The sequence below is a fragment of the Berghia stephanieae genome, chromosome 9, assembly GCF_034508935.2.
Source record: "Berghia stephanieae isolate SIO BIC M18660-M18661 chromosome 9, UCSD_Bste_1.3, whole genome shotgun sequence".
NCBI classification, from domain to species: Eukaryota; Metazoa; Mollusca; class Gastropoda; order Nudibranchia; family Aeolidiidae; genus Berghia; species Berghia stephanieae.
The window spans coordinates 18,281,825-18,308,661 of NC_088368.1; the positions used below are offsets into that span (position 1 = coordinate 18,281,825).

The window sequence follows — 26,837 nt, forward strand, 5'->3', positions numbered from 1 at the left end:
AACTCGAAGATATAGACACTTTCTGCTATCTCGGAAGTATAATTGACAAGGAAGGAGGCACGGAAGCAGAGGTGAAAGCACGAATAGGAAAGGCACAGGCTGCATTCACATCTTTGAACAGAGTTTGGAGAACTAAAGATATCTCCCTTCAACTAAAGCTAAGACTTTTCAACTCAAACGTGAAGTCTGTCCTACTGTATGGATGTGAAACTTGGAACGCATCACAGGCATGTATAAGGAGGGTACAGATTTTCGTAAACAGGTGCATGCGTAAGCTACTCAGAATAAAATGGATGGATAGAATAAAAAATGAAGAAGTATGGAAAAGAACACAGCAGAAACCAGTGGGAGAGGATATAGGAAGAAGACGATGGAGGTGGATTGGACACACGCTTAGAAAGAATGACTCAACTATAACAAAGAAAGTATTGGACTGGAACCCTCAGGGCAGAAGATCAAGGGGAAGGCCACGAGGAACATGGAGAAGAATTAAAGAAGCGGATATACAGAGAAGTGGTAAGACCTGGAATGAGATAAAAAAGTTGGCTCAGGATAGAGAAGGATGGAAACTGTTTGTCTGTGGCCTATACCCTGACCCAGGGTGAAAAAGGCATTGATGATGATGCCCTAGTGAAGGATGCACTCTTTGTTCCTTACTTTTCATAGTTGAGTTACTTATACTATTTTTCCTTCTTAAAATGATGTTGCGATATATTTGTATATACTCTAACTTATACACAGTAATAAACTGTCCTCTCTCATATCACTTAACGCTTCTGAGTTGAGTGATTCCACAATATTAATCTCGAGGCCCGTCAAAAACACAACAATCATCACCATCATAATTAATCTTCATCATCACTATCATCATCATCATCATCATCACTATCATCATCATCATCATCATCATCATCATCATCATCATCATCATCACCGTCATCGCCATCATCGCCATCATCATCATCATCATCATCATCATCATCATCATCATCATCGCCATCATCATCATCATCATACAGAGCATGTTCTTACTCACCATTTATAAGTATAGCCAGGCAACAAACGACAGTGAACACTTTGAGATGGTGACGAAAACATGAGTTGAGCAAGGCGGAGAGCAATGACGTCAATATGACGTCAGGTCTAAATATAGCAGCCATTATCTGAAATGAAAGGAGAAGGCAATAACAACAATAAATTTGGACTTATGTTTGTTTTTGTTTTTAAGGGTTTTACAACGCTTGCAACACATTAAGGTATTATCAGCGCCAGTAAAAAATTCTAGAATTACAATTAAAGCACCCAAGAAAAGGTAAGACAAAGAGGAATTGGTTCAAACAGAAAACAGATGGAGATTCCAAGATCACAGATCCTAACTGAGAGGGATATATTCAAATTTTTACAAAGCATATATATGTAAACAAAAACAATACAGAGCATAACAATGAGATGATTCACAAGGAAAAAAACATCATCTCCCAAAACTAACTATACATTTGACTGTTTCCCTCTCAGCCACGGTTTCCGGCCAGCCTGGACAAAGCCAAGTAATCTCAATTCCAAGACAAAGACAGAAAGCATGTTGGAAAACAGATATAATGGGGGGGGGGGGGGGGGGGGGGGTGAGGACACAGTAAGTGCCTCCCTGGCTATGGGAGGTAAGGAACCCCGCCCAGAAATTTGGACGTCTAATATATGAGAATAACTCCAGTATCATATCATACAACATCAAATACACTTGTTACGGGGCGTAAAAAGTAATAAACAAAACTGAATAAAACAGCTTCAAAAAATAACAAAACACTAAACACTGAACGTTTCGGGCTTAAAATCCTCCTTCAGACAACAAAAAGCAACAAAGACATAAATACATTACTACATTCCAGATATGCGATAAGATATTTTGTTGGTCTTCTCTGTAGAAAAATCCTGGAAAAGTCGTTTAGGCTTTGCAAAATAATATTACTTTGTCATGCTCTGTTGTTGCGATTCGAGATTTAACTCACTTAACCCTAACACCGAGTATATCTGTAGTTTACCGGGTTTACTTTACCCCATGCCTACTTCTTACATTTTTCTGAGACGAATTATAATAATATGCGTAGTATCAAAGCTAATGCTTTTAATTTTTGCATGTTAATGATAGTTGAATAAAACTATCTATGGACTTGTTCAATTTTAATACATTTTTTTCCAATTTTGAAAAGTAGCAAAATTTATCAAGGATTGAGTGAATTAAAGCATTTTCATGTTTTGTACCTTTGCAGTTTTTTATAATAATTTATAAATTTCACTGCTCTGTTTTGTATTTGTTCGAGTTCAAGGTTCACATGTATGAGATATCTACAATACGACGAAAAAGAGATGAGAAGAACGATCCATAAAAACATTTCACAACCACTAATACATTTTAATGCCTTTCCCTAAATCAATTGAGTGGGTGACATCAACAACACACGAGGTCACAGCAATTAAATCTCGTATCACTTCAACAGATAGAAATCTCTATTCCTACTCGTATCACTTCAACAGATAGAAATCTCTATTCCTACTCGTATCACTTCAACAGATAGAAATCTCTATTCCTACTCGTATCACTTCAACAGAGAGAAATCTCTATTCCAACTCGTATCACTTCAACAGATAGAAATCTCTATTCCTACTCGTATCACTTCAACAGATAGAAATCTATATTCCTACTCGTATCACTTCAACAGAGAGAAATCTCTATTCCTACTCGTATCACTTCAACAGATAGAAATCTCTATTCCTACTCGTATCACTTCAACAGATAGAAATCTATATTCCTACTCGTATCACTTCAACAGATAGAAATCTATATTCCTACTCGTATCACTTCAACAGATAGAAATCTCTATTCCTACTCGTATCACTTCAACAGATAGAAATCTTATTCATTCCTATCTCTATTCTCTCGTATCACTTCAACAGATAGAAATCTCTATTCCTACTCGTATCACTTCAACAGATAGAAATCTCTATTCCTACTCGTATCACTTCAACAGATAGAAATCTCTATTCCTACTCGTATCACTTCAACAGATAGAAATCTCTATTCCTACTCGTATCACTTCAACAGATAGAAATCTCTCTATTCCTACTCGTATCACTTCAACAGATAGAAATCTTATTCCTACTCGTATCACTTCAACAGATAGAAATCTCTATTCCTACTCGTATCACTTCAACAGATAGAAATCTCTATTCCTACTCGTATCACTTCAACAGATAGAAATCTCTATTCCTACTCGTATCACTTCAACAGATAGAAATCTCTATTCCATACTCGTATAACTTCAACAGATAGAAATCTCTATTCCTACTCGTATCACTTCAACAGATAGAAATCTCTATTCCTACTCGTATCACTTCAACAGATAGAAATCTCTATTCCTCTCGTATCACTTCAACAGATAGAAATCTGCATTTCCTCCTCATCAGCAGCCACTGACACTGACACATGTTGCCAGACTGTCGCTCTGTGAAAAAAAAACCCAACACATTTTGTAAAATTTTGGCCAGAAAAAACGTCGTTTAAAATTTAATATCGATAGATTAAAATGACCTTCACCTTGTCAAAAAAAATCTCAAACCTGGACTTCCTTGAAGACTACTCCGAAGTCTCGGTTTGACAATTTTGACAAGAAAGTGTCACATTCATCAATCGTATTGAAGGACGAGTTTTTCTGGCCAAAATTTTACAAATTTTAATGTATTTTTTTTCTCTCCGAATACGCAATGTATTCCTCCTTCTCGTCAACAGCCCACATTTAGATGGATGCTACTGAAGAGGCGAGTGTATGTATCAATTAAATAGATTATTCCACTCTGGAGGAGAGGGGAAGGGGGAGGGAGGGGGTGGAGTTAGGGGGGGGGGGGGGAAGTGACCCCGAAAAATTCCGTTTTAGGTAAGTTATTTTTTTTTTCAAGCTGTTGAATTCTTTTTCTTTGTCTTTTACTTTAATACTAATGTCTTATGTTGTTTTTGTTTTATGTTGTTGTTTTGTTTTGTTTTTTTTTTTGTTTGTTTTTAAGGGTTTTGCGGCGTTTGTAACCATTTAGGTCATATCAGCACCATTAAAAAAGGAAGAAATTTGGATAGTAAAAATATTCTAGATGTGTACAATAAAAAGGACTGGGGAAAAAGTGAGATAAAGGTGAATGGTTCAAATAGGGAACAGATGTAGATTCCAAGAGCATTCTATCAGTGGACTTTGTTTGAGATTACCTAAAAGTCTCACCCAGACACCAGCACAAGAACCCACTAAGAGGAACACACTCAAATGTTTACAAACCATATGTTAAAAATTAAAAATAACAGTACATAACAGAGAGATGATTTACAAGGGAAAAAATATATCCTAAAACTAAAACTATAACTATACATTCGACTGTTGTCCTCCCAGCCAAGGTCTCTGGTCAGAGTCAGGACAAAACTAAGTAATCTCATTCCAAGACAAAGACAGAAATCAATTAGAAAACAGATATATAAAAATAATAATAAAATAAAATAAAATTCCCTTTATTCATCCCATAGGGGAAATTTGTCCGTAGGCTCTATTCCAAGGGAAGACTGGAATAACCCTGGCGTCAGCCGCAGTGCAGCGCCGCAAATTGAGCTAGGGCGAGGTGACTTGCTCAAGGCCACACAGCGCAGCGGGTAATCGAGCTCGGTACCTTTCGGGTACGAAGCAAAGACCGTACCGCTGAGCCACGCCATAGAAGACACAGCAAGTATCACCCTGCCCACTATGGGAGGTCGGGAACCCCACCCAGGATTCAATCTTAGAATAGGGAGGTAAAATCCTGAGTGGAGCTTGCGAAAGTAAATATAATATTGTCTAAACGTGAAATTTAAAAAAAAAGCTTCAAAGACATCAGAAAGAAAATGTAAGAAGTAGTAATAAGTAAACGTGAATAGAACTAGAACAGCCTCAAGACAGAACACTCCATGTTTAGGATTTGGTTCCTTTTTATTTATTTTATTTTTTGAGCTGTTATATTAACTTTTGTTTATTACTTCTTACAGCCCACAGCCTCGAGCAGCTTGGTCTCACTTTGACTTGTGAATGTTAATAAGAAAGTGTGTTTTTTTAGTACATTTTCCTTTTGGCATTCTCGGATATATTAATCCAATTACAAGGAACCCGTTATCACGGTTATAATATATTAACATATCCTCATATTAAACACACAACATACATACACACATCATATATTATATATATATATATATATATATATATATATATATATATATATATATATATGAGTGTTGGTGGGTATTTGTAGGTATGAGAGTGCTTGATAATGTTCGTTAGAGCTGATTAAATGGAGTCATTCACTTATTTATGGCCGAAACAAATGTTTCTGTGGTCCCTATCAACGTCGTCAGTGGATATATTATTAGTCGGATGGAGACCACAGAAACATGTGTTTCGGCCAAAAGTAAGTGAGTGACTCCATTTATATATATATATATATATATATATATATATATATATATATATATATATATATATATATATATATATATATATATAAATACATGCGGATAAAAACAGGCTAATTCACACAACGGCTGAAAATAATAATATTATATTGACTGAAATTCTAGTAATCGGGAATCAGAAATATTATATTTTAATAAAAGTGTAATAAATGTTGTAATAACATCTTATTTTCGAATAATAGGAAAAGGGATTATTAGAACGCAGAATGAGACAATGACACATAGTACTCTTCTGGGAAGAATCGAATTACATTTTAACCCAATGGCGACAGAAAACAGCTTGACTGCCGTACACTGGAAAAAACCCATATTTAAAAATTTGGCCAGGAAACTCGTCCTTCAAATATTGATCGATTTAAATGACCCTCATCTTGGCAAAAACTCTCAAACCTGGGACTTCGCGAAGTCCCAGGTTTGAGAGTTTTTGCCAAGATGAGGGTCATTTAAATCGATCAATATTTGAAGGACGAGTTTTCTGGCCAAATTTTTAAATATGGGTTTTTACAGAGTACGGTAGTAGAGTCCTGTAGCGCATAGTATGTGTCTAATGACCTGTGGCGTCAGTGTTGATCATTTTTTTTTGGTGGTGGAATAAAATTGAAAATCTATTTTTTAAAATGGTATCATTGGGGAAAATAGGGGGTAAAGAATGATGGGAATGGTGAAGAGAAATAGATTGAAAATGAGAGAGAGAGAGAGAGAGAGAGAGAGAGAGAGAGAGAGAGAGAGAGAGAGAGAGAGAGAGTGGAAGAACGACAAAAAATAATGTAACAAAGGCTCCAACTCATTGTAAGATTACAGATTTCGAAAGAAAAAAAAAACAACAAAAAACTACCCCCCCCCCCCCCAAAATGAAAAAACTACCCCCCCCCCCCCCCCCCAACCCCCGCGCCCCTGCCCCAAACACAACAATAGACCAACCAAACAAAACCAAATCCCCTAATCAAATTAGCATCAAAACATCAGCTCGTGTCGTCAATTAATTACTGCCGATTGAAATATTCTAATCTCCTCCCAAACAAGGAGCTGGATACCCCCCCCCCCCCGCCCCCCCTTGTCACGGACATGCGTTTGACAGATGGGTTGGACGGCGAAGGGCCGGTTCCGTGTCTAATAATTAGAGAAAGGCATAATTATAATGTATTTGAAATGATTATTTTAAAAAACATTGCACGATAATCACGTTATTGTGATTTCCTGATTTTAAATATTGATGAATTATAAATAGCTCGAGAGCTAATCACGCTCAAAGAGTGGTGGTGGTGGGGGGGGGGGCACAGCACGAATAGCCTCTATAATCGTATAGGCCACAATTCAATACACACACACACACACACACACACATATATATATATATATATATATATATATATTAAAACTTATTCTCTCTCTCTCTCTCTCTCTCTCTCTATATAATATATATATATATATATATATATATATATATATATATATATATATATATATATATATATTTATTAAAGAGAATAATTTTTGTATAATGTATGTCTAAATCTAACCGAAGATTAATTAGGGAATTTGTTTTATTCATATTTTATATACGTGTGCTCATACGAAGTTGTTCACAATGGCCAATAATTAATTAACGGTATTGAATTGACGAAGTGAAAAGATGGAAATTTAATCTGACCCTGACAGTATAAATAATCACTTTATGCCAAACCCCCCCCCCCCCCCCCCCCCCAAAGAAACAAAGAACAAAACAACAAAAACAAAAACAAAACAAAATATTTCTTCATTTGAGTCTTTGGAAATTCTGCGAATTTCAAGAATAAACTCTCTTTGTCTTTACGTCACTTTACAACTTGAAAGATCCATCAAGAAAAATATCATTATGATATTAACAAAACAAATTGAAAAATAAAAGTGAAGCGTTGAAAAGGGATAAAAAATGTGAATACAAACATAATGTGACTGTTTCCGAAAGATCAATCAAAGAAATTATCGGTTAATATAATCCCCTCTCTCAACAACCAAATTAAAATCAAACAATGTTAAGAAAAACAAAATAAGCAGAAATTATCGGTTAATAGTCTCCCCTCTCTCAATATCCAAATTGATATTATGAAACAATGTACACAAAAACAAAAGCACAACAAAACAAATAAAATAGTGATTATTATTGTTTCAACTGTCTGTCCGGACCAATCAAAAAAGTGTTAAGATAAACACCGCAGATGTAGAAAAATAACGAGATTCGGTTTTCAAATGAACTCTAATGTTTACAGTTCCTCTAATAATAAACACAGCATCGCAGAAGCACCTCAATTTAGAACACTAACAAAACATTATTATTTTGACAAATCAAACATGGAAAATGTCAGATTATTATCAATAAAAGCAAAGACAACACGTCACCTTAATCATTTTTGCCACATAGTGTTCAATTATTGAAAGCGCAACTGTGATTTGAATTAAATCACACACTGGATCTAGTTCGGACTAGAGGCAATAAGAATACTCTAGACCTTAATTTATAAAATTAGTATATGAAGTGTCGCTATTAATTCTTAATTCTCTATTTATACATCTGTATGCATTGTAATATAAATTCAAACTAAGGGGTCATAGGGACAACATATTTCACTTTGTAATATATATATATATATATATATATATATATATATATATATATAATATATATATATATATATACATTGCGCCATAAATTGTTAACGTTTATTATTATTATTACTATTACTATTATTATTATAATTTCAATATCCATAGATATCATAAATCTAACATAATAGAAATAAAAACAAACTAAAACTCGATTGTTCCGGTATTATCAACCAATCAAACGTGAAACTGAACACCACAGATGTAGAAACAACAAGATTGCACACTCATCCACATGACCTATGATGCCCAATCTTCCTACAACACAATCGGTAGATCGCAAAAGCCTCGGAGACGAGAATAGCAAAAAGAAATGAAGTGAGTAGGAAATTGCCAGAATACCACAGAGAATAAAAAAACTTCGCGGTGGCGATGGGGGCTCGAACCCGCGACCTTACTGGTACGACAACTCCGCCTGGCCGGGGAGATGGTGGCTCTACCGTATGAGCTATCCACTATCCACGACCCCAAAAAGATAGGTGACACGAGAATAGAAAGAGATCGTGATTGTTTCCAAACCATCCCACGTAAAAAAAAAAAAGATCGTATACAATGTCCTCCAATCACCACAAATAATATTTTTTCAAATTCAAAACAAAACGAAACAAAAAAAAAAAAACACACAAAAAAACACAACAACAACAACAACAAAAAAAAAGAAAAGAAAAAGGAAAAGAAAAACATAAAAAGGCAAAACAAAACAAAAAAGCGATTATTCTCGTATCATCTGCCTCCCACGAGCAACCAATCAATCGAACGTTAGGCTATGCACCATAGATGTAGAAATAACTAGATTGCACACCTTTACACATGGCCTACTAGATATGATATCCAATCCTCCTCCAACAAAACGAACGCGATGCCACAGACAGAAGCCCCCAAATTCCCATAAAGCATCATCGTTATCACATCAACAAACCACAGAGCTGTCTACGACCAGAGTGCACGTTGATGTTAAATGTCAACAGAGTGACACGGAATAAACGGTCTTCACCAGGCAGTCATCGTTAATTATCAATCACTCCCATTATCACTGATCTGTTATGTCGTCAGCCATATTTGATTTGCATATTGGTAGACGGGAAACCATATATAATTTAAAAAACAAAAAAACAAAACAGGCTCAAAAAATATCAACACCCCCCCCCCCCCACTCCCCCACCCCGCCCCCAAAAGCTTGAGCTTTTATATACGGCACTATCCACTAAATGTGCTCAAATTGCTTTACAAGGGGTCCCTAGCCAACAGCAACACTTCACATGTAGAACGAAACATGACGCCTGTTAGGCGATATTACAAACAAATTTTCCTACAGAGACAACGCTGATACGGCCAGTTATTCATTTTACATCTGAGTACGATGAGCGAATGCTAGTAAAAAGCCTTTTCCAGGGACTGAACTATGCGCCGCTCAGAGCGGGGCTTGAACCCCAGACCCTTCCGATCCGAAGGCGAGTGTATTACCACAAGACCACATAATAGCTGCACAATAACTCAATTGGAATAGCATTTACCCCCCCCCCCCCCCAAAGCTAAGGGACTGATGTGATTCAAAGTACCGTACATTCCGAGCGTAGCCATCGTTAACTTATAAACTGCGACTGACCAAAAATGACGTCAAGAGACAAGCCTTTGGCCACAAAAGAAAACAAACCGTGAGTTGTATTCAAAAGTTCAACCAATGAGACCACTTGTTTCATTGAACACTACTAACGACAATTCACTAGGCGCTGCACAAACCTATAACATGACGTCACAAGATAAGTCCTAATGGGTTCTTAGTGCCAGGATATAAGATAACGATGGCTACGCTAAGACCCGTATTTTGACGTCATTTTTAGGTTTGTGGACCACCTAGTGAGTTGTCTTTGGTAGTGATCAAGGAAATAAGTGATCCCGTTAGTTGAACTGTTGAATGCAACTCACTATATGTATTCTTTTGTGGTCAAAGTCTAGTCTTTTGACGTCATTTGTTGGTCAGTGTCAGGCCACGAGTTTACGAAGGCCACTTTCCAATATAGACTTGCTTCCCATACCAGGGGGAGGCAAGTAACATATTGTAAAATCGCCTAACAGGTGTCATGTCTCGTCCTAAATATATAAAGTGATGCTGTTGGCTGAAAACGTTTACATTGAGTAGATATTGCGCTATAAGAAAACTCAATTAAAATTTTGTTTTTGTTGAAATATTGCTGTTGTCCATTTAACGCCACAGAAACTGGAATAAACTCCGGCTCCACGGGACAGAAAGTTTAATTGTATTTTTTAAACCCTCTCCTTACCACCTATTGGAAAATCGTCATATTTGTTACGATGCAACCAACCGTCACTTTTCTCATCCAGATTTCATTTCTTTTTGCTCTCGCTCAAGAACTTGACATTCTGTAATAGAGCTCATAGTGTCGAGCAATCTTATGTATAGAATGTGCTTGTTGCTTTTTTGTTTGAGTAAGAAATGTCTGTTTTTGTGTTTGGTGGGTGTGAAGTTTTGGGGAAAATTCTGACAATGGCTGGTAAGGAGAAGGTTAATGGAGGAATAGCAACGCGAAAAGGAAACTTAAAATAAAGTGTGTTAATGTACATTGAATTTCGTGATGTTGACATAATTCACGGTGATGAAAAGTGTTGAGCCATTAGCAGTAATGTGTAGTTTAGGTGGGTTGACACCATGTTGACACATTACTGCTAATAGAAACACCATAACAAACCAAGAGCTTTTATATACGCAATTAACTCCATTAAACGTGATCAAAGCTCTTTACTAAGGGTCCTGACCAACATCAACACGCAACATGTTGAACGAGACATGACGCTTGTTAGGCGATCTTACAAATTTATTTAGACACAGAGATAACACTGTTGACGGCCTCATTTTACACATGAGTACGGTGAGAGAATGTAAGTAGGGAGCCTTTTTCCAAGGACTTAACTATGCGCTGAGCGAGGCTCGAACTCTGGACCTTCCCATCCGAAAGCGAGTGTCGTACCACTAGACCACATGGCCGATACTAGGATTTATCGGATTAACTATCAGGTTAAAACTACACACAAACACACACAAACACACTCACAAACGCACACACAACCATTCTCATATAGAGAGAGCAGGGATGAAGCCCAAGTCCATCGCTGTTGCTGCTCTCTTAGTGTAAAATGAAGGCTTATACGGCGTCATCGCCATTAAAGGTGCTTAAGGAGCTTTGCCAGGGCCCCAATAGAAATAGCAATATCTAACATATATAGGATAAGATATGAATCCTGTGGGTATTGTTATTGTTTAAGATTTAATAGAGAGAGAGAGAGAGAGAGAGAGAGAGAGAGAGAGAGAGAGAGAGAGAGAGAGAGAGAGAGAGAGAGAGAGTGAGTGAGAAGGGGGGGGGGTGGTTGAGATGGATTAAAGGATGGAAGAATAGATGGATAGACAAAGAGATATAAGGATAGCCGGATATACTGATAATGAGATAAACAGACAGTATGTAGATAGATAAATATAAGGACATAGGCATACAGAGAGAAAGAGAGCGAGAGAGAGAGAGAGAGAGAGAGAGAGAGAGAGAGAGAGAGAGAGGAGATGGGTGGATGGATATTATTGATTGATTGGTGGACGGATTGATAGATTAAATGATATATTAATTGATAGATTGATGCTTTGATTGATGGTTGTATTGAAGGGTGATGGATTGATGGATGAATGGAAAGATGGTTGTGTCCAAACATGTAAAAACGTTATGGGTGGGGTGGATGGATGGATGGATAGATGCATAGATAAGTGGATAGGACTATAGACAAGTGAGAATTAATCTTAGTGTCGAAGTGCTCTGCGGTGTGTCTTTTTTACGAAACCCGCCGAAACCCGCCGAAACCCTGCGAAACCCGCCGAAACCCGCCGAAACCCGCCGAAACCCGACGAAACCCGACGAATCCCGACAAAGTTATGGGAAGTAGGTGGCTGTGGGGAGTGAACCTAGGACTCAGGGAAGTGTACACCATTGGGGAGTGAACCTGGGACTGGGTTTCGGCGGGTTTCGTAAAAAAGAACCAGTGCTTTTTTACGAAACCCGCCGAAACCCGCCGAAACCCGGCGAAACCCGACAATATCCAGCAAAGTTATGGGAAGTAGACAACTGTGGGGAGTGAACCCGATACTCAGGGAAGTGTACACCAGTCGGGAGTGAACCTGAGACTAAGGTTATCGGCCGGTTTCGGCGGGTTTCGTAAAAAAGAATTAGTGCTTTATTACGAAACCCGCCGAAACCCGACAATATCCGGCAAAGTTATGGGAGTTTGGCAACAGTGGGGGGTGATCCTGGGAGTCAGGGAATTGCACACCAGTGGGGAGTTAACCTGGGACTGTGTAAAAAGGATATCAGTGGGAAATAAACCTGGGACTAAAGGGAGATGGATACCATTGAAAGTTGAAGCCGGATATGGGAGTTGAGTACCAGAGGAGAATGAACCTGACACTATAGAAGGTGGGCGCCAGTGGGGAGTGAACCTGGAACTCGGGGAATTTCACACCAGTGGGGAGTTAACTTGGGACTCTGTAAAAAGGATATCAGTGGGAAATAAACCTGGGACTAAAGGGAGATGGATACCATTGAAAGTTGAAGCCGGATATGAGAGTTTGGTACCAGAGGAGAATGAACCTGACACTATAGGAGGTGGGCGCCAGTGAGGAGTGAACCTGGGACTATGTAAACAGGATATCAGTGGGAAATAAACCTGGGACTAAAGGGAGGTGGATACCATTGGGAGTTGAAGCCGGATTTGGGAGTTGGGTACCAGAGGAGAGAGAAACCTGACACTATAGGAGGTGGGCGCCAGTGGGGAGTGAACCTGGGACTCTGTAAACAGGATATCAGTGGGAAATAAACCTGGGACTAAAGGGAGATGGATACCATTGAAAGTTGAAGCCGGATATGGGAGTTGAGTACCAGAGGAGAATGAACCTGACACTATAGAAGGTGGGCGCCAGTGGGGAGTGAACCTGGAACTCGGGGAATTTCACACCAGTGGGGAGTTAACTTGGGACTCTGTAAAAAGGATATCAGTGGGAAATAAACCTGGGACTAAAGGGAGATGGATACCATTGAAAGTTGAAGCCGGATATGAGAGTTTGGTACCAGAGGAGAATGAACCTGACACTATAGGAGGTGGGCGCCAGTGAGGAGTGAACCTGGGACTATGTAAACAGGATATCAGTGGGAAATAAACCTGGGACTAAAGGGAGGTGGATACCATTGGGAGTTGAAGCCGGATTTGGGAGTTGGGTACCAGAGGAGAGAGAAACCTGACACTATAGGAGGTGGGCGCCAGTGGGGAGTGAACCTGGGACTCTGTAAACAGGATATCAGTGGGAAATAAACCTGGACTAAAGGGAGATGGATACCATTGAAAGTTGAAGCCGGATATGAGAGTTTGGTACCAGAGGAGAATGAACCTGACACTAGAGGAGGTGGGCGCCAGTGGGTCGTGAACCTGGGACCATGTAAACAGGATATCAGTGGGAAATAAACCTGGGACTAAAGGGAGGTGGATACCATTGGGAGTTGAAGCCGGATTTGGGAGTTGGGTACCAGAGGAGAGAGAAACCTGACACTATAGGAGGTGGGCGCCAGTGGGGAGTGAACCTAGGACTCTGTAAACAGGATATCAGTAGGAAATAAACCTGGGACTAAAGGGAAATGGATACCATTGGGAGTTGAAGCCGGATATGAGAGTTTGGTACCAGAGAAGAATGAACCTGACACTATAGGGGGTGGGCGCCAGTGGGGAGTGAACCTGGGACAATGTAAAAAGTCCCGGGTTCACTCCCCACAGTTGTCTACTTCCCATAACTTTGCTGGATATTGTCGGGTTTCGCCGGGTTTCGGCGGGTTTCGGCGGGTTTCGTAAAAAAGCACTGGTTATTTTTTACGAAACCCGCCGAAACCCAGTCCCAGGTTCACTCCCCAATGGTGTACACTTCCCTGAGTTCTAGGTTCACTCCCCACAGCCACCTACTTCCCATAACTTTGTCGGGATTCGTCGGGTTTCGTCGGGTTTCGGCGGGTTTCGGCGGGTTTCGGCGGGTTTCGCAGGGTTTCGGCGGGTTTCGGCGGGTTTCGTAAAAAAGACACACCCAAGTGCTCTGCACATTTCGATATAAGTACATCGTGATTACACATCATTGAGACCATATATCCGATACGAGTCGTAATCGCTCTTTAGGAATGAATGAATATTACCCACCTCTCATATCAAATAATAATATGTGGATTGAACGATTTATGTATAGATAAATGTACAAATAAATCGACATGACTATTGAAAAATGGAAAACCTCCGAGATGTCAAAGTGCCCTGAGCATTTTCCAAATCACCATCGTATTTACAAATTATAATCATCTTAAATGTCACGTATTCGATACGGGCCCTAATCTCATGTCAGGAATTAATCTTGCCCAGCTCTTCACTGCAACAAGCAAGAAATAGAGCAGTAAAGTTAGGTGCCCCAAACGTAAACAATAACAAGTTGCAAGTGATTTCCGTTAGGGACCGGAATAATTTACGCACAATATAGGTCTCCCAATTTTGTAGTTTGAGTTGTAGGCAATACACTTTCAGTATTGAAAATATTTTTACATAAAATCTAACAGTTGCAGAAATAATAATATAAGGCTAAATTATTATGAAAATCAGGCTCCGAATAATTCTCGTTTTGTTCACACCAGCGCAATAATTTGCTCTGGTCTAAAAATAGATAGACTGTAACTTATGATAAATTTTAGAAAATTTTACCTTTTGTTCCATAAAATATCCATATCTAGACATTATTTGATGCATGATCGAGTATTTATGAATATGTGTTTCTTTTGCCACCTAACAGCCAAATTTTAAAGGTTATTTTTTTCTATTATTTACAGTGGAACGTGAGCTGTCAAGACAGGAACATGTGGTTTGCCACGTGCTTCTCGACATTTGTTTACGTTTGGGGCACCTAACTTTACTGCTCTATAAGCGGATGATTTCGATATTTCACGTTTTAAAAAAAATCGAATATGTGTGTAGCCTGGAGCTTTAATCTGAAAGGAAATTGTGGCTATGTGGTCTAGTGGTATTAACTGGCTTTCGGATCGGAAGGTCCTGGGTTCGAGCCTCGCGCTCGGCGCATAGTTGAGTCCTTGGAAAAGGCTCTTTATAACCGTACTCAGGTGTAAAATGAGTACCTGGTCATTAACAGCGTTGTCTTTGTCCGAAAAATTGTAATATCGCCTAACAGGATCGGCATGTCCCGTCCTACATGTTAAATGTTGCTGTTGACCAGGGACATATAAAGATCAATACTTAATTAAATTGAATATAAAAACAAAGTATAATCCTCCCCGTCAATTGCCACATGATAATATGATGTCAAATGATCTGGATGAACTTAATTGGGTTTATATAATGATCAGATAGAAACAAAATATAATCAAATTTTTATAAAAATAACTATGAGCATTTATTGAGGCCACTTCCACGGATTTATCGCTTGTTTTTGTAACTAGAGCATTTATATAGCGCAATATCCACCAAACGTGCTCAAAGCACAAGGGATACTTGACCAATAGCAATGAGTCACGTATAGAACGAGACATGACGCCTATTAGGCGATATTAACATTAAGTTTTTGGACAGGGGCCACGTTGAGTACGGTGAGAGAAAATGCGAGTAAAAGCCTTTTTCAAAGACTCAACTATGCGCCGAGTGAGGCAAAAAGCAATAACAAAGACCTGAGTGAAGTCAACTTCATTCTATCTATAGATAGTATGCAGATGACGTCACTCAGGCCTTTGTTATTGTTTTTCCAATCCGCGTTTGTGAGTTGTTCTCACTAAACTGTATTAACCAGCCTATAAAAGTTCATGGTTACACAGAGTTTGTGTGTTGGTCCGTTATACTTCCGGATGGCAATGTTGTGAACTCCTTGGCCAAGAGCATTCTATCTATAGATAGAATGCGCTTGGCCAAGGAGTTCACAACATTGCCATCCGGAAGTATAATGGACCAACACACAAACTCTGTGTAACCATGAACTTTTATAGTCTGGTTAATACAGTTTAGTGAGAACAACTCACAAACGCGGATGGCAAAAACAATAACAAAGGCCTGAGTGACGTCATCTGCATACTATCTATAGAACGAGACATGACGCTTGTTATAATATTACAATTCTTCAGGCGTCGTATCACGTCCTGCATGTTAAGTGTTGCCGTTGGCCAGGACCTCTTAAAACACACTATGAGTACGTGTCTTTGAAGTTTGAATTAAGACGGACGTATACTTATTTGCAGGTGCCTCATTTTTGGTTATGGATATACTCTCAAACCCGCGCATGACAACAATGTTAAATCAAGCCCATAACTGCGGTGTGCTTTTTTACAAAACCCGTCGAAACACGTCGAAACCCAGTCCCAGGTTCACTCCCCAATGGTGTACACTTCCCTGAGTCTCAGGTTCACTCCTCACTGCTACCTACTTCCCACAACTTTGTCAGGTTTCGGCGGGTTTCGTAATAAAGACACACCCCATAACTGCGTTCTATTAACCAGAGATGGTCGTAGATTTATAACTTTAAAACTGTTAATTTCACAACAACAACATATTAAAAAGATAGTACAACATAAACGAAACGAACAATAATTTCAAAAACAAAAACAAAAAGCAAGAAAGCAAACAACAAAAAACGTCATTCTTTCCTAGTATGCTATTTGTCGGGGTAATGAAACATTTTCCGGCGCCATTAGCAGAAAAGTGTCAACAGACTGATGCTCATAGAATCTCCAATAAATATCGAGTACAAAGGAATCGTGTTTCTCTTTGATTATCGCCCAGCAGGGGCAGACAATGCACCCTTTGTTGACACAATAAGTTATTTCGTCGATACTGACGGGTAATCGGATTGTTTGTATCGATTCTTTCCCGATGTTGGTCCAAATTATTAGAACTTAGTGTTTGTCTCCGTTGACTGGCGGTTTGGAGTGGGGGCGGGGGTGGAGGCGGGGGCAGGGGCAGGGGCGGGGGGGGGGGGGGGGGGGGGGTGTAGAGGTGATTCAGAGAAAAAGAGAGGATGACAATAGGAGACAGCTTAAAGAAAGTGTGTAAGAGTGATATTGAAAAAGAGAAGCGATTGAGAGACATAATGTGTGTGTGTGTGTGTGTGTGTGTGTGTGTGTGTGTGTGTGAGAGTGAGAGAGTGTGAGAGAGAGTGTGTGTGTTTATGTGTGTGTGTGTGTAAGTGTGTGTGTGAGTGTGTGCGAGAGAGAGAGTGAGAGAGTGTGTGTGTTTATGTGTGTGTGTGTGAGTGTGTGCGAGAGAGAGAGTGAGAGAGAGAGAGAGAGAGAGAGAGAGAGAGAGAGAGAGGGGGGGGGGGGGGGGGTAAAGGGAGGTTTCAAAAGAGATGGGGAGCTCTATGAGAAAGAGGAATATTGCTGTGTGGGTAGACAGACAACAGACAAAAGATGAATTAATTTCCAGCTGGTACATTTGACAGAGTCTGAAGAATGTAAATAGATAGATAGATAAATAGATCGATATATTATAGAATGACAGACAGACAAAGATAGATAGATAGATAGATAGATAGATAGATAGATAGATAGATAGATAGATAGATAGATAGATAGATAGATAGATAGATAGATAGATAGATAGATAGATAGATAGATAGATTGATAGATAGATATATTTATAGTTTCAGAATATATGCATGGTGATAATAATTTTATAACAATCTCTCAAACTTATAGGCTTATTTTGACATTAATCGTAACCACTTTATTATTTTTTATATTTGGAACTACCAAGTATGACCAATTTTTTAAATGGCCCGACACATTAAACTTGTCAAGTCATTTCCGACTGGTTAGGTCGACTCTACCAAACACAGACAAAACCACTCTTCAAAATCGGGCCCGAAATATCTTGAATCAAAGGTGACCGACGTGCACTTATTTGCAGGTCTGATAACCCAATTCCTCATGGGCTCAAATGGAAATCTAAAAACAAATAATGCAAAATATTGTCCATTACAACACATGTTAAACTCGGCCCATAGGTGGGTTCAGATATCAGACCTGTATATATGTACACGTCGAATATGACCCATCGTCTCAAACCGGTAGCATGGCTAAAAGAATCTGATGTTGACAATGACAGTTAAACGTTTTTCCTGTTAAACTGTTGAATAGTTCTTTTTTTTTTTCTTTTGTTTGTTTTGTTTTGTTTTGGGTTGAGGTTAGATTTTTTTTTTTTTAATTTGAGTAAGGCTCCATTCGATTTTGTATTTTATTTGTTTTTATATATTTTGTTTGTGCGGCTATGTGGTCTAGTGGTATGACACTCGCTTTCGGATCGGCGCACAGTTGAGTCCTTGGAAAAGGCTATTTACTCACATTCTCTCGCCGTACTCAGGTATAAAATGAGTACCTGGCTGGCAACAGCGTTGTCACTGCAAAAAAATATATTGTAATATCGCCAAAAAGGCCTAACGCGTCTTGTCACTTCGCATATGTTTAGTGTTGCTGTTGGCCAGGGATCTCTTGTGGGTTTTTTGCTGTTCCTTTTTTTTATTTTTTTTTATTTATTTTTTTTTTTTTTAGTTTTGCCAGAGTACGACACCATTGGATTTTGTACTTTTATTTTATCTAAAAGTTCAAACTTTTATGTTTGTGTTCGTCGCTGATCCTGCCTGGTGTAAAATTAAGTTAATCTTGTTACAAGTCAGACGCGATTAATTTTTAATGGGATGACACCACTGGCTGGCAGCTTCAACCAAGTTTTGCTTACATGGTCGGTTTTATTGGCATCAAGCACGTACCGGCCAAAAAAATCATCTAAAAATGATAATAATGATAAAAAACGTGCGATGGTAAAACACAGTAAAAAAATTTAGCCAGAAATTTCTGATGTCGTACGTTACTAGATTAAGAAGCCCCCCCCCCCCCCCCCCCCCCCCCCCCACTCTTCCCCCAACCACCACTACCAATTTGGCAAACAATCAAAAAAGAATGTCATATTTTCAAAATTTGATAAATTGTGTTTGAGCTGTTCTATTAAATCCCCCCCCCCCCAATTTGTCACATTAATGTCAGACTTTAAATTAGTGAGTGTCAAGTTGAAACCTTTAAAAATATTGTAAGTTGGGAGACATTATCTTATTCTATTATTGGTGTGTGGAGAGTAATGTGGTACCCGCCGTCTCTCAGTGGTTTGATGTCGGAATACATGTCGATGATCAAACCTCTGAAGTCTCGATTTTCACGATCGGCGGATCAAACCTCTGAAGTCTACATACCAGCTTTGTGCACCATATTTTATTTCATTTTGAGCGCATCAGACTTCTGCGGCATCAGAGGCCTACAACAAACATTACCAGGCAGGCTCTTACATGGAACCCGCAGGGAACGAGGAAGAGAGGGAGTCCTAAAAAATTGCTGAAGAAGGGCATTGATGGAGGACCTACAATCGGAAGGCTTAACACGGAGAGAGTAGCTGAAAGATGACACAGAGCCGGAAACGGTGGAGGGGATTCGTCGATGGCCTATGCTCCAGTGGGAGTGAACGACCTAAGTAAGTAAGTAAGTAAGTAAGTAAGTAAGTAAGTAAGTAAGTAAGTAAGTAAGTAAGTAATTTAGTCATTAAGTAATTTAGTTATTAAGTAAGTAAGTTAGTAAGTAAGTAAGTAAGTAAGTAGGTAAGTAAGTAAGTAAGTCAGTAAATAAGTAAGTAAGTAAGTAAGTAAGTAAGTAATTTAGTAATTAAGTAATTTAGTTATTAAGTAAGTAAGTTAGTAAGTAAGTAAGTAAGTAGGTAAGTAAGTAAGTAAGTCAGTAAGTAAGTAAGTTAGTAATTAAGTAAGTAAGTAAGTAATTAAGTAAGTAAGTAAGTAAGTAAGTAAGTAAGTAAATAAGTAAGCAAGCAAGCAAGTAAGTAAGTAAGTAAGTAAGTAAGTAAGTAAGTAAGTAAGTAAGTAAGTAAGTAAGTAATTAAGTAAGTAAGTAAGTAAGTAAGTTAGCAAGTAAATAAGTAAGTTAGTAAGTAAGTAAGTAAGTATGTAAGTAAGTAAGTAATAAAGCTCGTGTGTAGACTACCGATGTTTGATCCGCCGATCGTGAAAATCGGGACTTCAGAGGTTTGATCTGCCGACCATCGGTGTTTTAGTTTATTGTACGTTTATTCACCTGATAGAAACCGATTCAAACGAACTTTTTGCTTAGTGTTTCTAAATAACTTAATATCAAAAAGTTGAGCTTTTATATAGCGCAATATCCACTAAAAGTGCTCAAAGCGCTTTACAAGGGGTCTCTGACCAACAGCAACTGTTCGAGTTCGTTTTGGATGGTTGTATCCTAACCGACGTGTACATTTAAGCAAGTCTGACATCCGAACGCAAATATGGGCCTGGATTAACATTGTTGTTATGGACATGTTTGTGTAGTTTTTTTTTTGAGATTTCCATGACAACAATGAGCCTAGAATAAATTGGGTTACCAGACCTACAAATAAGTGCACGTCGATTCTAACGGATGTGACGGTTTTTCAACAGTTGGCAAAGAAAGGGTTAATGCCCTGTAAAATTAACGTTCATATTTAATTGAGCTTTTATATAGCCCAACATCCACTAAACGTGCTCAAGGCGCTATCCAAAGGCTTCCTGACCATCTGCAACACGTGACGTATAGAACGAGACATGACGCTTGTTAGGCAATATTACAATTCTTCCGACAAAGACTAAGCCGTTTACGGCCAGGTACTCATTTTACAATCTGAGTACTGTGAAAGAATGTGAGTAAAGAGTCTTTTCCAAGGACTCAACTACGCTCCGAGCGAGCTCGAACCCAGGACTTTCCGATCCAAAAGCGAGTGTCATTAGCTACCACAAGACCACATAGCCGCGTATTTATCATTTATTGCAGAATTCAATCTTAATGGTCTTGGAGTATGAGGTGAAATGTCATTATACCATCCTCATTACATTTTGAATGCACCGAATTCTCCCAAATAATTGAAAACTCATTTTATGGTCATTGCACTTGTTTTAACTCAAAACCAAACAAAATATCTAAACTGTCGTACTCTGGAAAAACCAGTATTTAGAAATTTGGCCAGAAAATTCGTCCTTCAAATATCGATCGATTTAAATCACCCTCATCTTGGCAAAAACTCTCAAACCTGGGACTTCGCGAAGTCCCAGGTTTGAGAGTTTTTGCCAAGATGAGGGTCATTTAAATCGATCGATATTTGAAGGACGAGTTTTCTGGCTAAATTTTTAAATATTTTTTTTTTTCAAGATGCTTTCATTTGCCCAAAATGGCGGACTAGGTTGTAATTCTAGATTAGGTAAGAATTTGTCATTAAATTTCCCTTTTTCCCATGGCTCATACGAAGGAATCCCCGTTATTATCAATTACCTCCCCTTTTGGGAATCGAATCGCTCCAGACACGAGTTACGTCCTTCCTCTTTCTTTAACTTCATCATCACCATCACCATATATTATTATTATTATTATATTATTATTATTATTATTATTATTATTATTATTATTATTATTATTATTATTATTATTATTATTATTATTTATTATTATTATTATTATTACTATTATTACTATTACTATTATTATTATTATGATTATGATTATGATTATTATTATTATTATTATTATCATCATCATCATCATCATCATCATCATCATCATCATCATCATCATCACAATTATTATTATCATCATTAATATTACTATCATTATCATTACGTACTATCCGTATTATTGATGTGGTGGTTGTTGTTGTTGTTGTTGTTGTTGTTGTTGTTGTTGTTGTTATTGTTATGATGCCAGACAAACCTATTGACAAAACACACGACGAAATATTTTTTAAAAACTCAGCGATGATAATTAGTTGGTAATTTCAACGAGTGTCTGCTCCAAAGATTCAATTTGCTGTAATTATATATATATATAATTGTAATATTTACCACGATATTGGAGACATATATTTTCGTTAATTAATACAAAAAAAAATAGTGTTGGAGATGAACATTGCTCCATACATCCAAGGTTAAATTTTTTATCATCCAGCACAGAATTACTGGCAAAATCTAAAAATATTAAAATTACTTTTCACAGATTGATAGACGAGTAATTCGTAAACTTTTAATAAATCGAGGTTAGTTTATTCCCCTTTGATTCAAATGGTCATTTTGGAATATCTGCTAGGGCATAATCTTAAGTACTTTTGGCCTTCAAATTTGCCATACTTTGGGCCTTCCGGTAAATCTCGATTCTTTGCCCCCTGATCACATTTTTTTGACCGGCCACAAGATACTAAAGGAGTCACCTCCCTTATTCTGAAAAAAAAAAAAAAAATAATACGAAATGTTTTGTAAGTTTTGAATTATTAAAAGTACAATGAATAGCATTTAAAATATTTTTTTTTAATTTATGAAATATAACACTTTTTAAAGCTATATTATATTTGTCACTAAATTAGCATTATCTAAATATGTTAGTAATATTCATAATTTTGACACTTGTCTTCATACAGTATTACATTAAGATGCAGGTATTTTTAAAATTTATTGTTTGAAAAGCTCTTTATAAACAGTGTATCTGGGTTTTTTACAAAATGCGTCTGGTCCCAAGTCGGGGATTATGACCGGTCATTTGACGTTGTGAATCACCCTATAGGGAATGAGATTAGCGGAAGAGGACGAGAGACGCATGTGCACAACCAACATGACGTTCTCTCTCTAATAACTTTTCCGCCGGTGACGTCACAGACTATGGATTGCGTCCAATCAAGGGACGCGACTCTTCCGCTAACCTCATTCCCTATAAACAAAGAAAAAAAATAATTAAAAATCAAAACAAAAAAAAACAACCTAAAATCCCCAAACCCGCACTCCACTATGTGAGTCACTTTGAGCACATTTAAATTTTTCAATGTGACCAATGACCTCGAGCACTTGGAAAGGTAATATAGATCATCCCCATTGGCAATTCAATACGTTGAAATAATATTATATCATTTAATGGGGGAAAAACAAAAAATAATAGTAACAAGAGATCACCAAATGAAGACATTCTTCTATCGTCTTCTCTCTTGTTGTTCTTGAGAGTCATAAAATAAAGCACATACAGCTGGATTTTAGTTCGAAGATGACGTCACTCAGGTCTTTGTTATTGTTTTTGCCATCCGCGTTTATGAGTAATGCTCACTGAACTGTATTAACCTGACTATAAACGTTCATGGATACACACAGTTTTTTTGCATACTATCTATTATAGATAGTATGCAGATGACGTCACTCAGGCCTTTGTTATTGTTTTTGCCATCCGCGTTTGTGAGTTGTTCTCACTAAACTGTATTAACCAGGGGTCTGATTCATGGAGCGGGACTATGGTAGTCTCAGACTATAGCAAAGTCTGAGACTTTGTAGTCTAAGACTTTGGGAAGTCAGAGACTACGGAAAGTAAGCTATTCATGGAGTCAGACTTCGTCCCTGACTATCAAGTCTCTGACTACGCTTGCGAAGTCTCAGATTACAGAGGTCAATCTATTTTTAACTGAGGATTCCTCGGAAACGTATCACAAAACGTCATAGAAATGTGTTACTTTTCCAGCTGCGCATGCGTCATACGAAGTGGCACAGAAATCATAGATATCTATTTCTTCTTCGTGTTTGTTTTGATCGTTTTTTTTTTTGTTTGTTTGTTTTGTTGTTGTTTTTTCCCCACAAATAAAAATAGTGTGAGACAAGTTTAGGGGTGTAGAAATTGTTTGAGAATGTGTGTGTGTGTAATGTTTTTAGTAAATATAAATAACAATGGCACTTAAATGATTCTTATCCACGGTGGAGCATTGTTCTAAGTAGAGAGCGGTGGGCGCTGCCTGAAGCATGGGGTCCCGAAAATACTAACGAAAGAGTGATGATGGAGAGGAATCGGTGGAAACAATACAGACAATGGGCGTTTCGGGTACAAACCCTTCGTCGGCACAACAATAAACAAATAAACGTTGAAAACAAATAAGATGAAATGCAGTATAAATTGCATCGTCTGTACTCAACGATGGTTAGAGTGTGAACGAATCGTTAGCGCGGTGTGATAGAAATGATAAGGCCAGTGAGAGACGTGAAATTTCTAGAAAATAATGGACCTTAAAAGACATAAAAGAAATGTAATAGTAGTAGTAGTAGTAGTAGTAGTAGTAGTAGTAGTAGTAGTAGTAGTAGTAGTAGTAGTAGTAGTAGTAGTAGTAGTAATGGTAGTAGTTGTAATAGTAGTATTAGTATTAGTAGTAGTAGTAGTAGTAGTAGTATATAGGGAGTATAGTAGTAGTAGTAGTAGTAGTAGTAGTAGTATAAGTAGTAGTATGTAGTATAGAGTAGTAGTAGTAGTAGTAGTAGTATAGTAGTTAGTAAGTGTAGTAGTTGTAGATAGTTTGTATATAGTAGTAGAGTAGTAGTAGTAGTAGTAGTTAGTAGTAGTGTTAGTGTAGTAGTAAGTGTAGTAGTATAGTAGTAGTATAGTTTGTAGTAGTTGTAGTTTATTGTTGTAGTAGTTGTAGTAGTAATAGTAGTAGTAGTAGTAGTAGTAGTAGTCAGTAGTAGTAGTAGTAGTAGTAGTAGTAGTAGTAGTAGTAGTAGTAGTAGTAGTAGTAGTAGGTATGTATAGTGAAGTAGTAGAGGGAGTAGTAGTAGGTAGTATGTAGGAGTAGTATAGGAATGAGACAGTAGTATAGTAGTAGTAGTAGTAGTAGTAGTAGTAAGTAGTAGTAGATAGGAGAGGAGAAGGAGGAGGAGGAGGAGAGGAGGAGGAGGAGGAGGAGGAGGAGGAAGTTACTATGAAACTGTGTGTTGGGGGGGGGGGGGGAGGAGTCCCTGCAGAGTGTTTTGAATGGGCAAGATGAGGAGTGTATGTGCGATTGTCGAATCTTCGAGAAAAGTAAAGAAAAGAAAATGAACAAAACCAATAAATAAATAAATAAATAAATAAATAAATAAATAAATAAATAAATAAATACATAAAAATAAATATAAAATCAAAAACTGTCGGGTATTCTTGTTCTAATCGCTGTACAATTACTTCCCCCAGCGTAGAGGACATATTATGACTTTGAAATTTAGTCTCAGACTACGATATTTACACCTGCTAAATCGCGGGTGTAAATTTCACCCGTTTAGTCCCTCGTTTAGTCTAAGACTTCGCGTAGTCCGGCTTCATGAATATCTTACAACGCCTTTTAGTCTGAGACTACGGATTTAGTCTAGGACTATCGTCGTAGTCCCGCTCCATGAATCAGACCCCAGACTGTAAAAGTTCATGGATACACAGTTTTGTGTGTTGGTCCGTTATACTTCCGGATGGCAATGTTGTGAACTCCTTGGCCAAGCGCATTCTATCTATAGCCTGACAATGAAATCCAAAAGGACTGGCAGTTTGACGTCATTATTTGGTTTTTGCACCGCCTAGTGAGTTGTCGTTAGTAGTGCTCATGGAAACAAGTGGTCCCATTGGTTGAACTATTGAATACAACTCACGATTTGTTTTCTTTTGTGGCAAAAGACTGGCATTTTGACGTCATTTTTTTGGTCAGTATCAAGCCATAACTTTACGAAGGCTACGCTTTATCCCGGTTTCATTAACGTGCAATTGCGATTTTTTATTACCCTTTGTAGACCTGCCTAGTTGAACATTTAAAAATTCATGGTTTTAACTCACTCACCCCTAACACCGACTATATCCGTAGTTTGCCCGGGTTACTTTCACCCCATGCCTATTTATTACATTTCTCTGAGACAAATTATAGGCGTAGTATCAAAGCTAATGTTTTAAGTTTTTGAATGTTAATGATAGTTGAATAAAACTGTTTTTGTACATGTTCATTTTTAATACATTTTTTTTCCAATTCCGAAAAGTAGCAAAAATATGTAGGATTGAGTGAATTAAAGGAGATCAAAATAGAAGTCGCCGTTGTTCACTTCATAGATCAACAATTTGCCCTCACATTTGTTAATATAACTCTTCCAAACCCTTCAATATATACACATCGGCATCACGTGCGGCTATGTGGTCTTGTGGTATGACTTTCGCTTTCAGATCGGAAGTTTCTGGGTTCGAGCCTCGCTCGGCACATACTTGAGTCCTTGGAAAAGGCTCTTTACTCACATTTTCTCACCGTACTCAGGTGTAAAATGAGTACATGGCCGTCAACAGCGTTGTCTCAGTCAGAAAAAAAAATTATGATATCGCCTAACAGGCGTCATGTCCCGTCCTACATGTTAAGTGTTGCTGTTGGCCAAGGACCCCTTGCAAAGCGCTTTGAGCACCTTTAGTGAATATTGCGCTATAAAAAAAAGCTATATCACATTTCAGTTTCAAAAAGTGTTAATCGCTTCGAGTTACTCATGAACTTATGAAATTGGAGACAAAACTTCGTAATTCAACGATTTGTTTGTAATTGTGGCCAGGTATGCCTACGGATATGGCGTTCGTCTATCCAACCACTGCTGGGTTTGTTAAATCTGACGGAAAGTACTTGGGTCAAAAAAATCTCGACTTCACCCGGTATTGATCCATATCTCTTTTCGTGTGAGGCGAGTGTTCTACAATCTGAGCTATCATCGGAACCCCAG

General features: G+C 38.0%; 1 protein-coding gene across 6 annotated transcripts in view; it reads right to left on the minus strand.

The window, feature by feature from the left end:
* The window catches only part of LOC144979817 (uncharacterized), a 159,515-nt gene that overhangs the window by 46,210 nt on the left and 86,468 nt on the right, over positions 1-26,837 (minus strand). For all 6 annotated transcript variants that reach the window (XM_078926955.1, XM_078926952.1, XM_078926950.1 and 3 more), the window contains exon 3: positions 1,037-1,163. In XM_078926955.1, coding sequence (XP_078783081.1) covers positions 1,037-1,160 — 124 coding nt within the window. In that variant the 5' untranslated portion in view covers positions 1,161-1,163. The remainder of the gene's footprint in view (positions 1-1,036; positions 1,164-26,837) is intronic.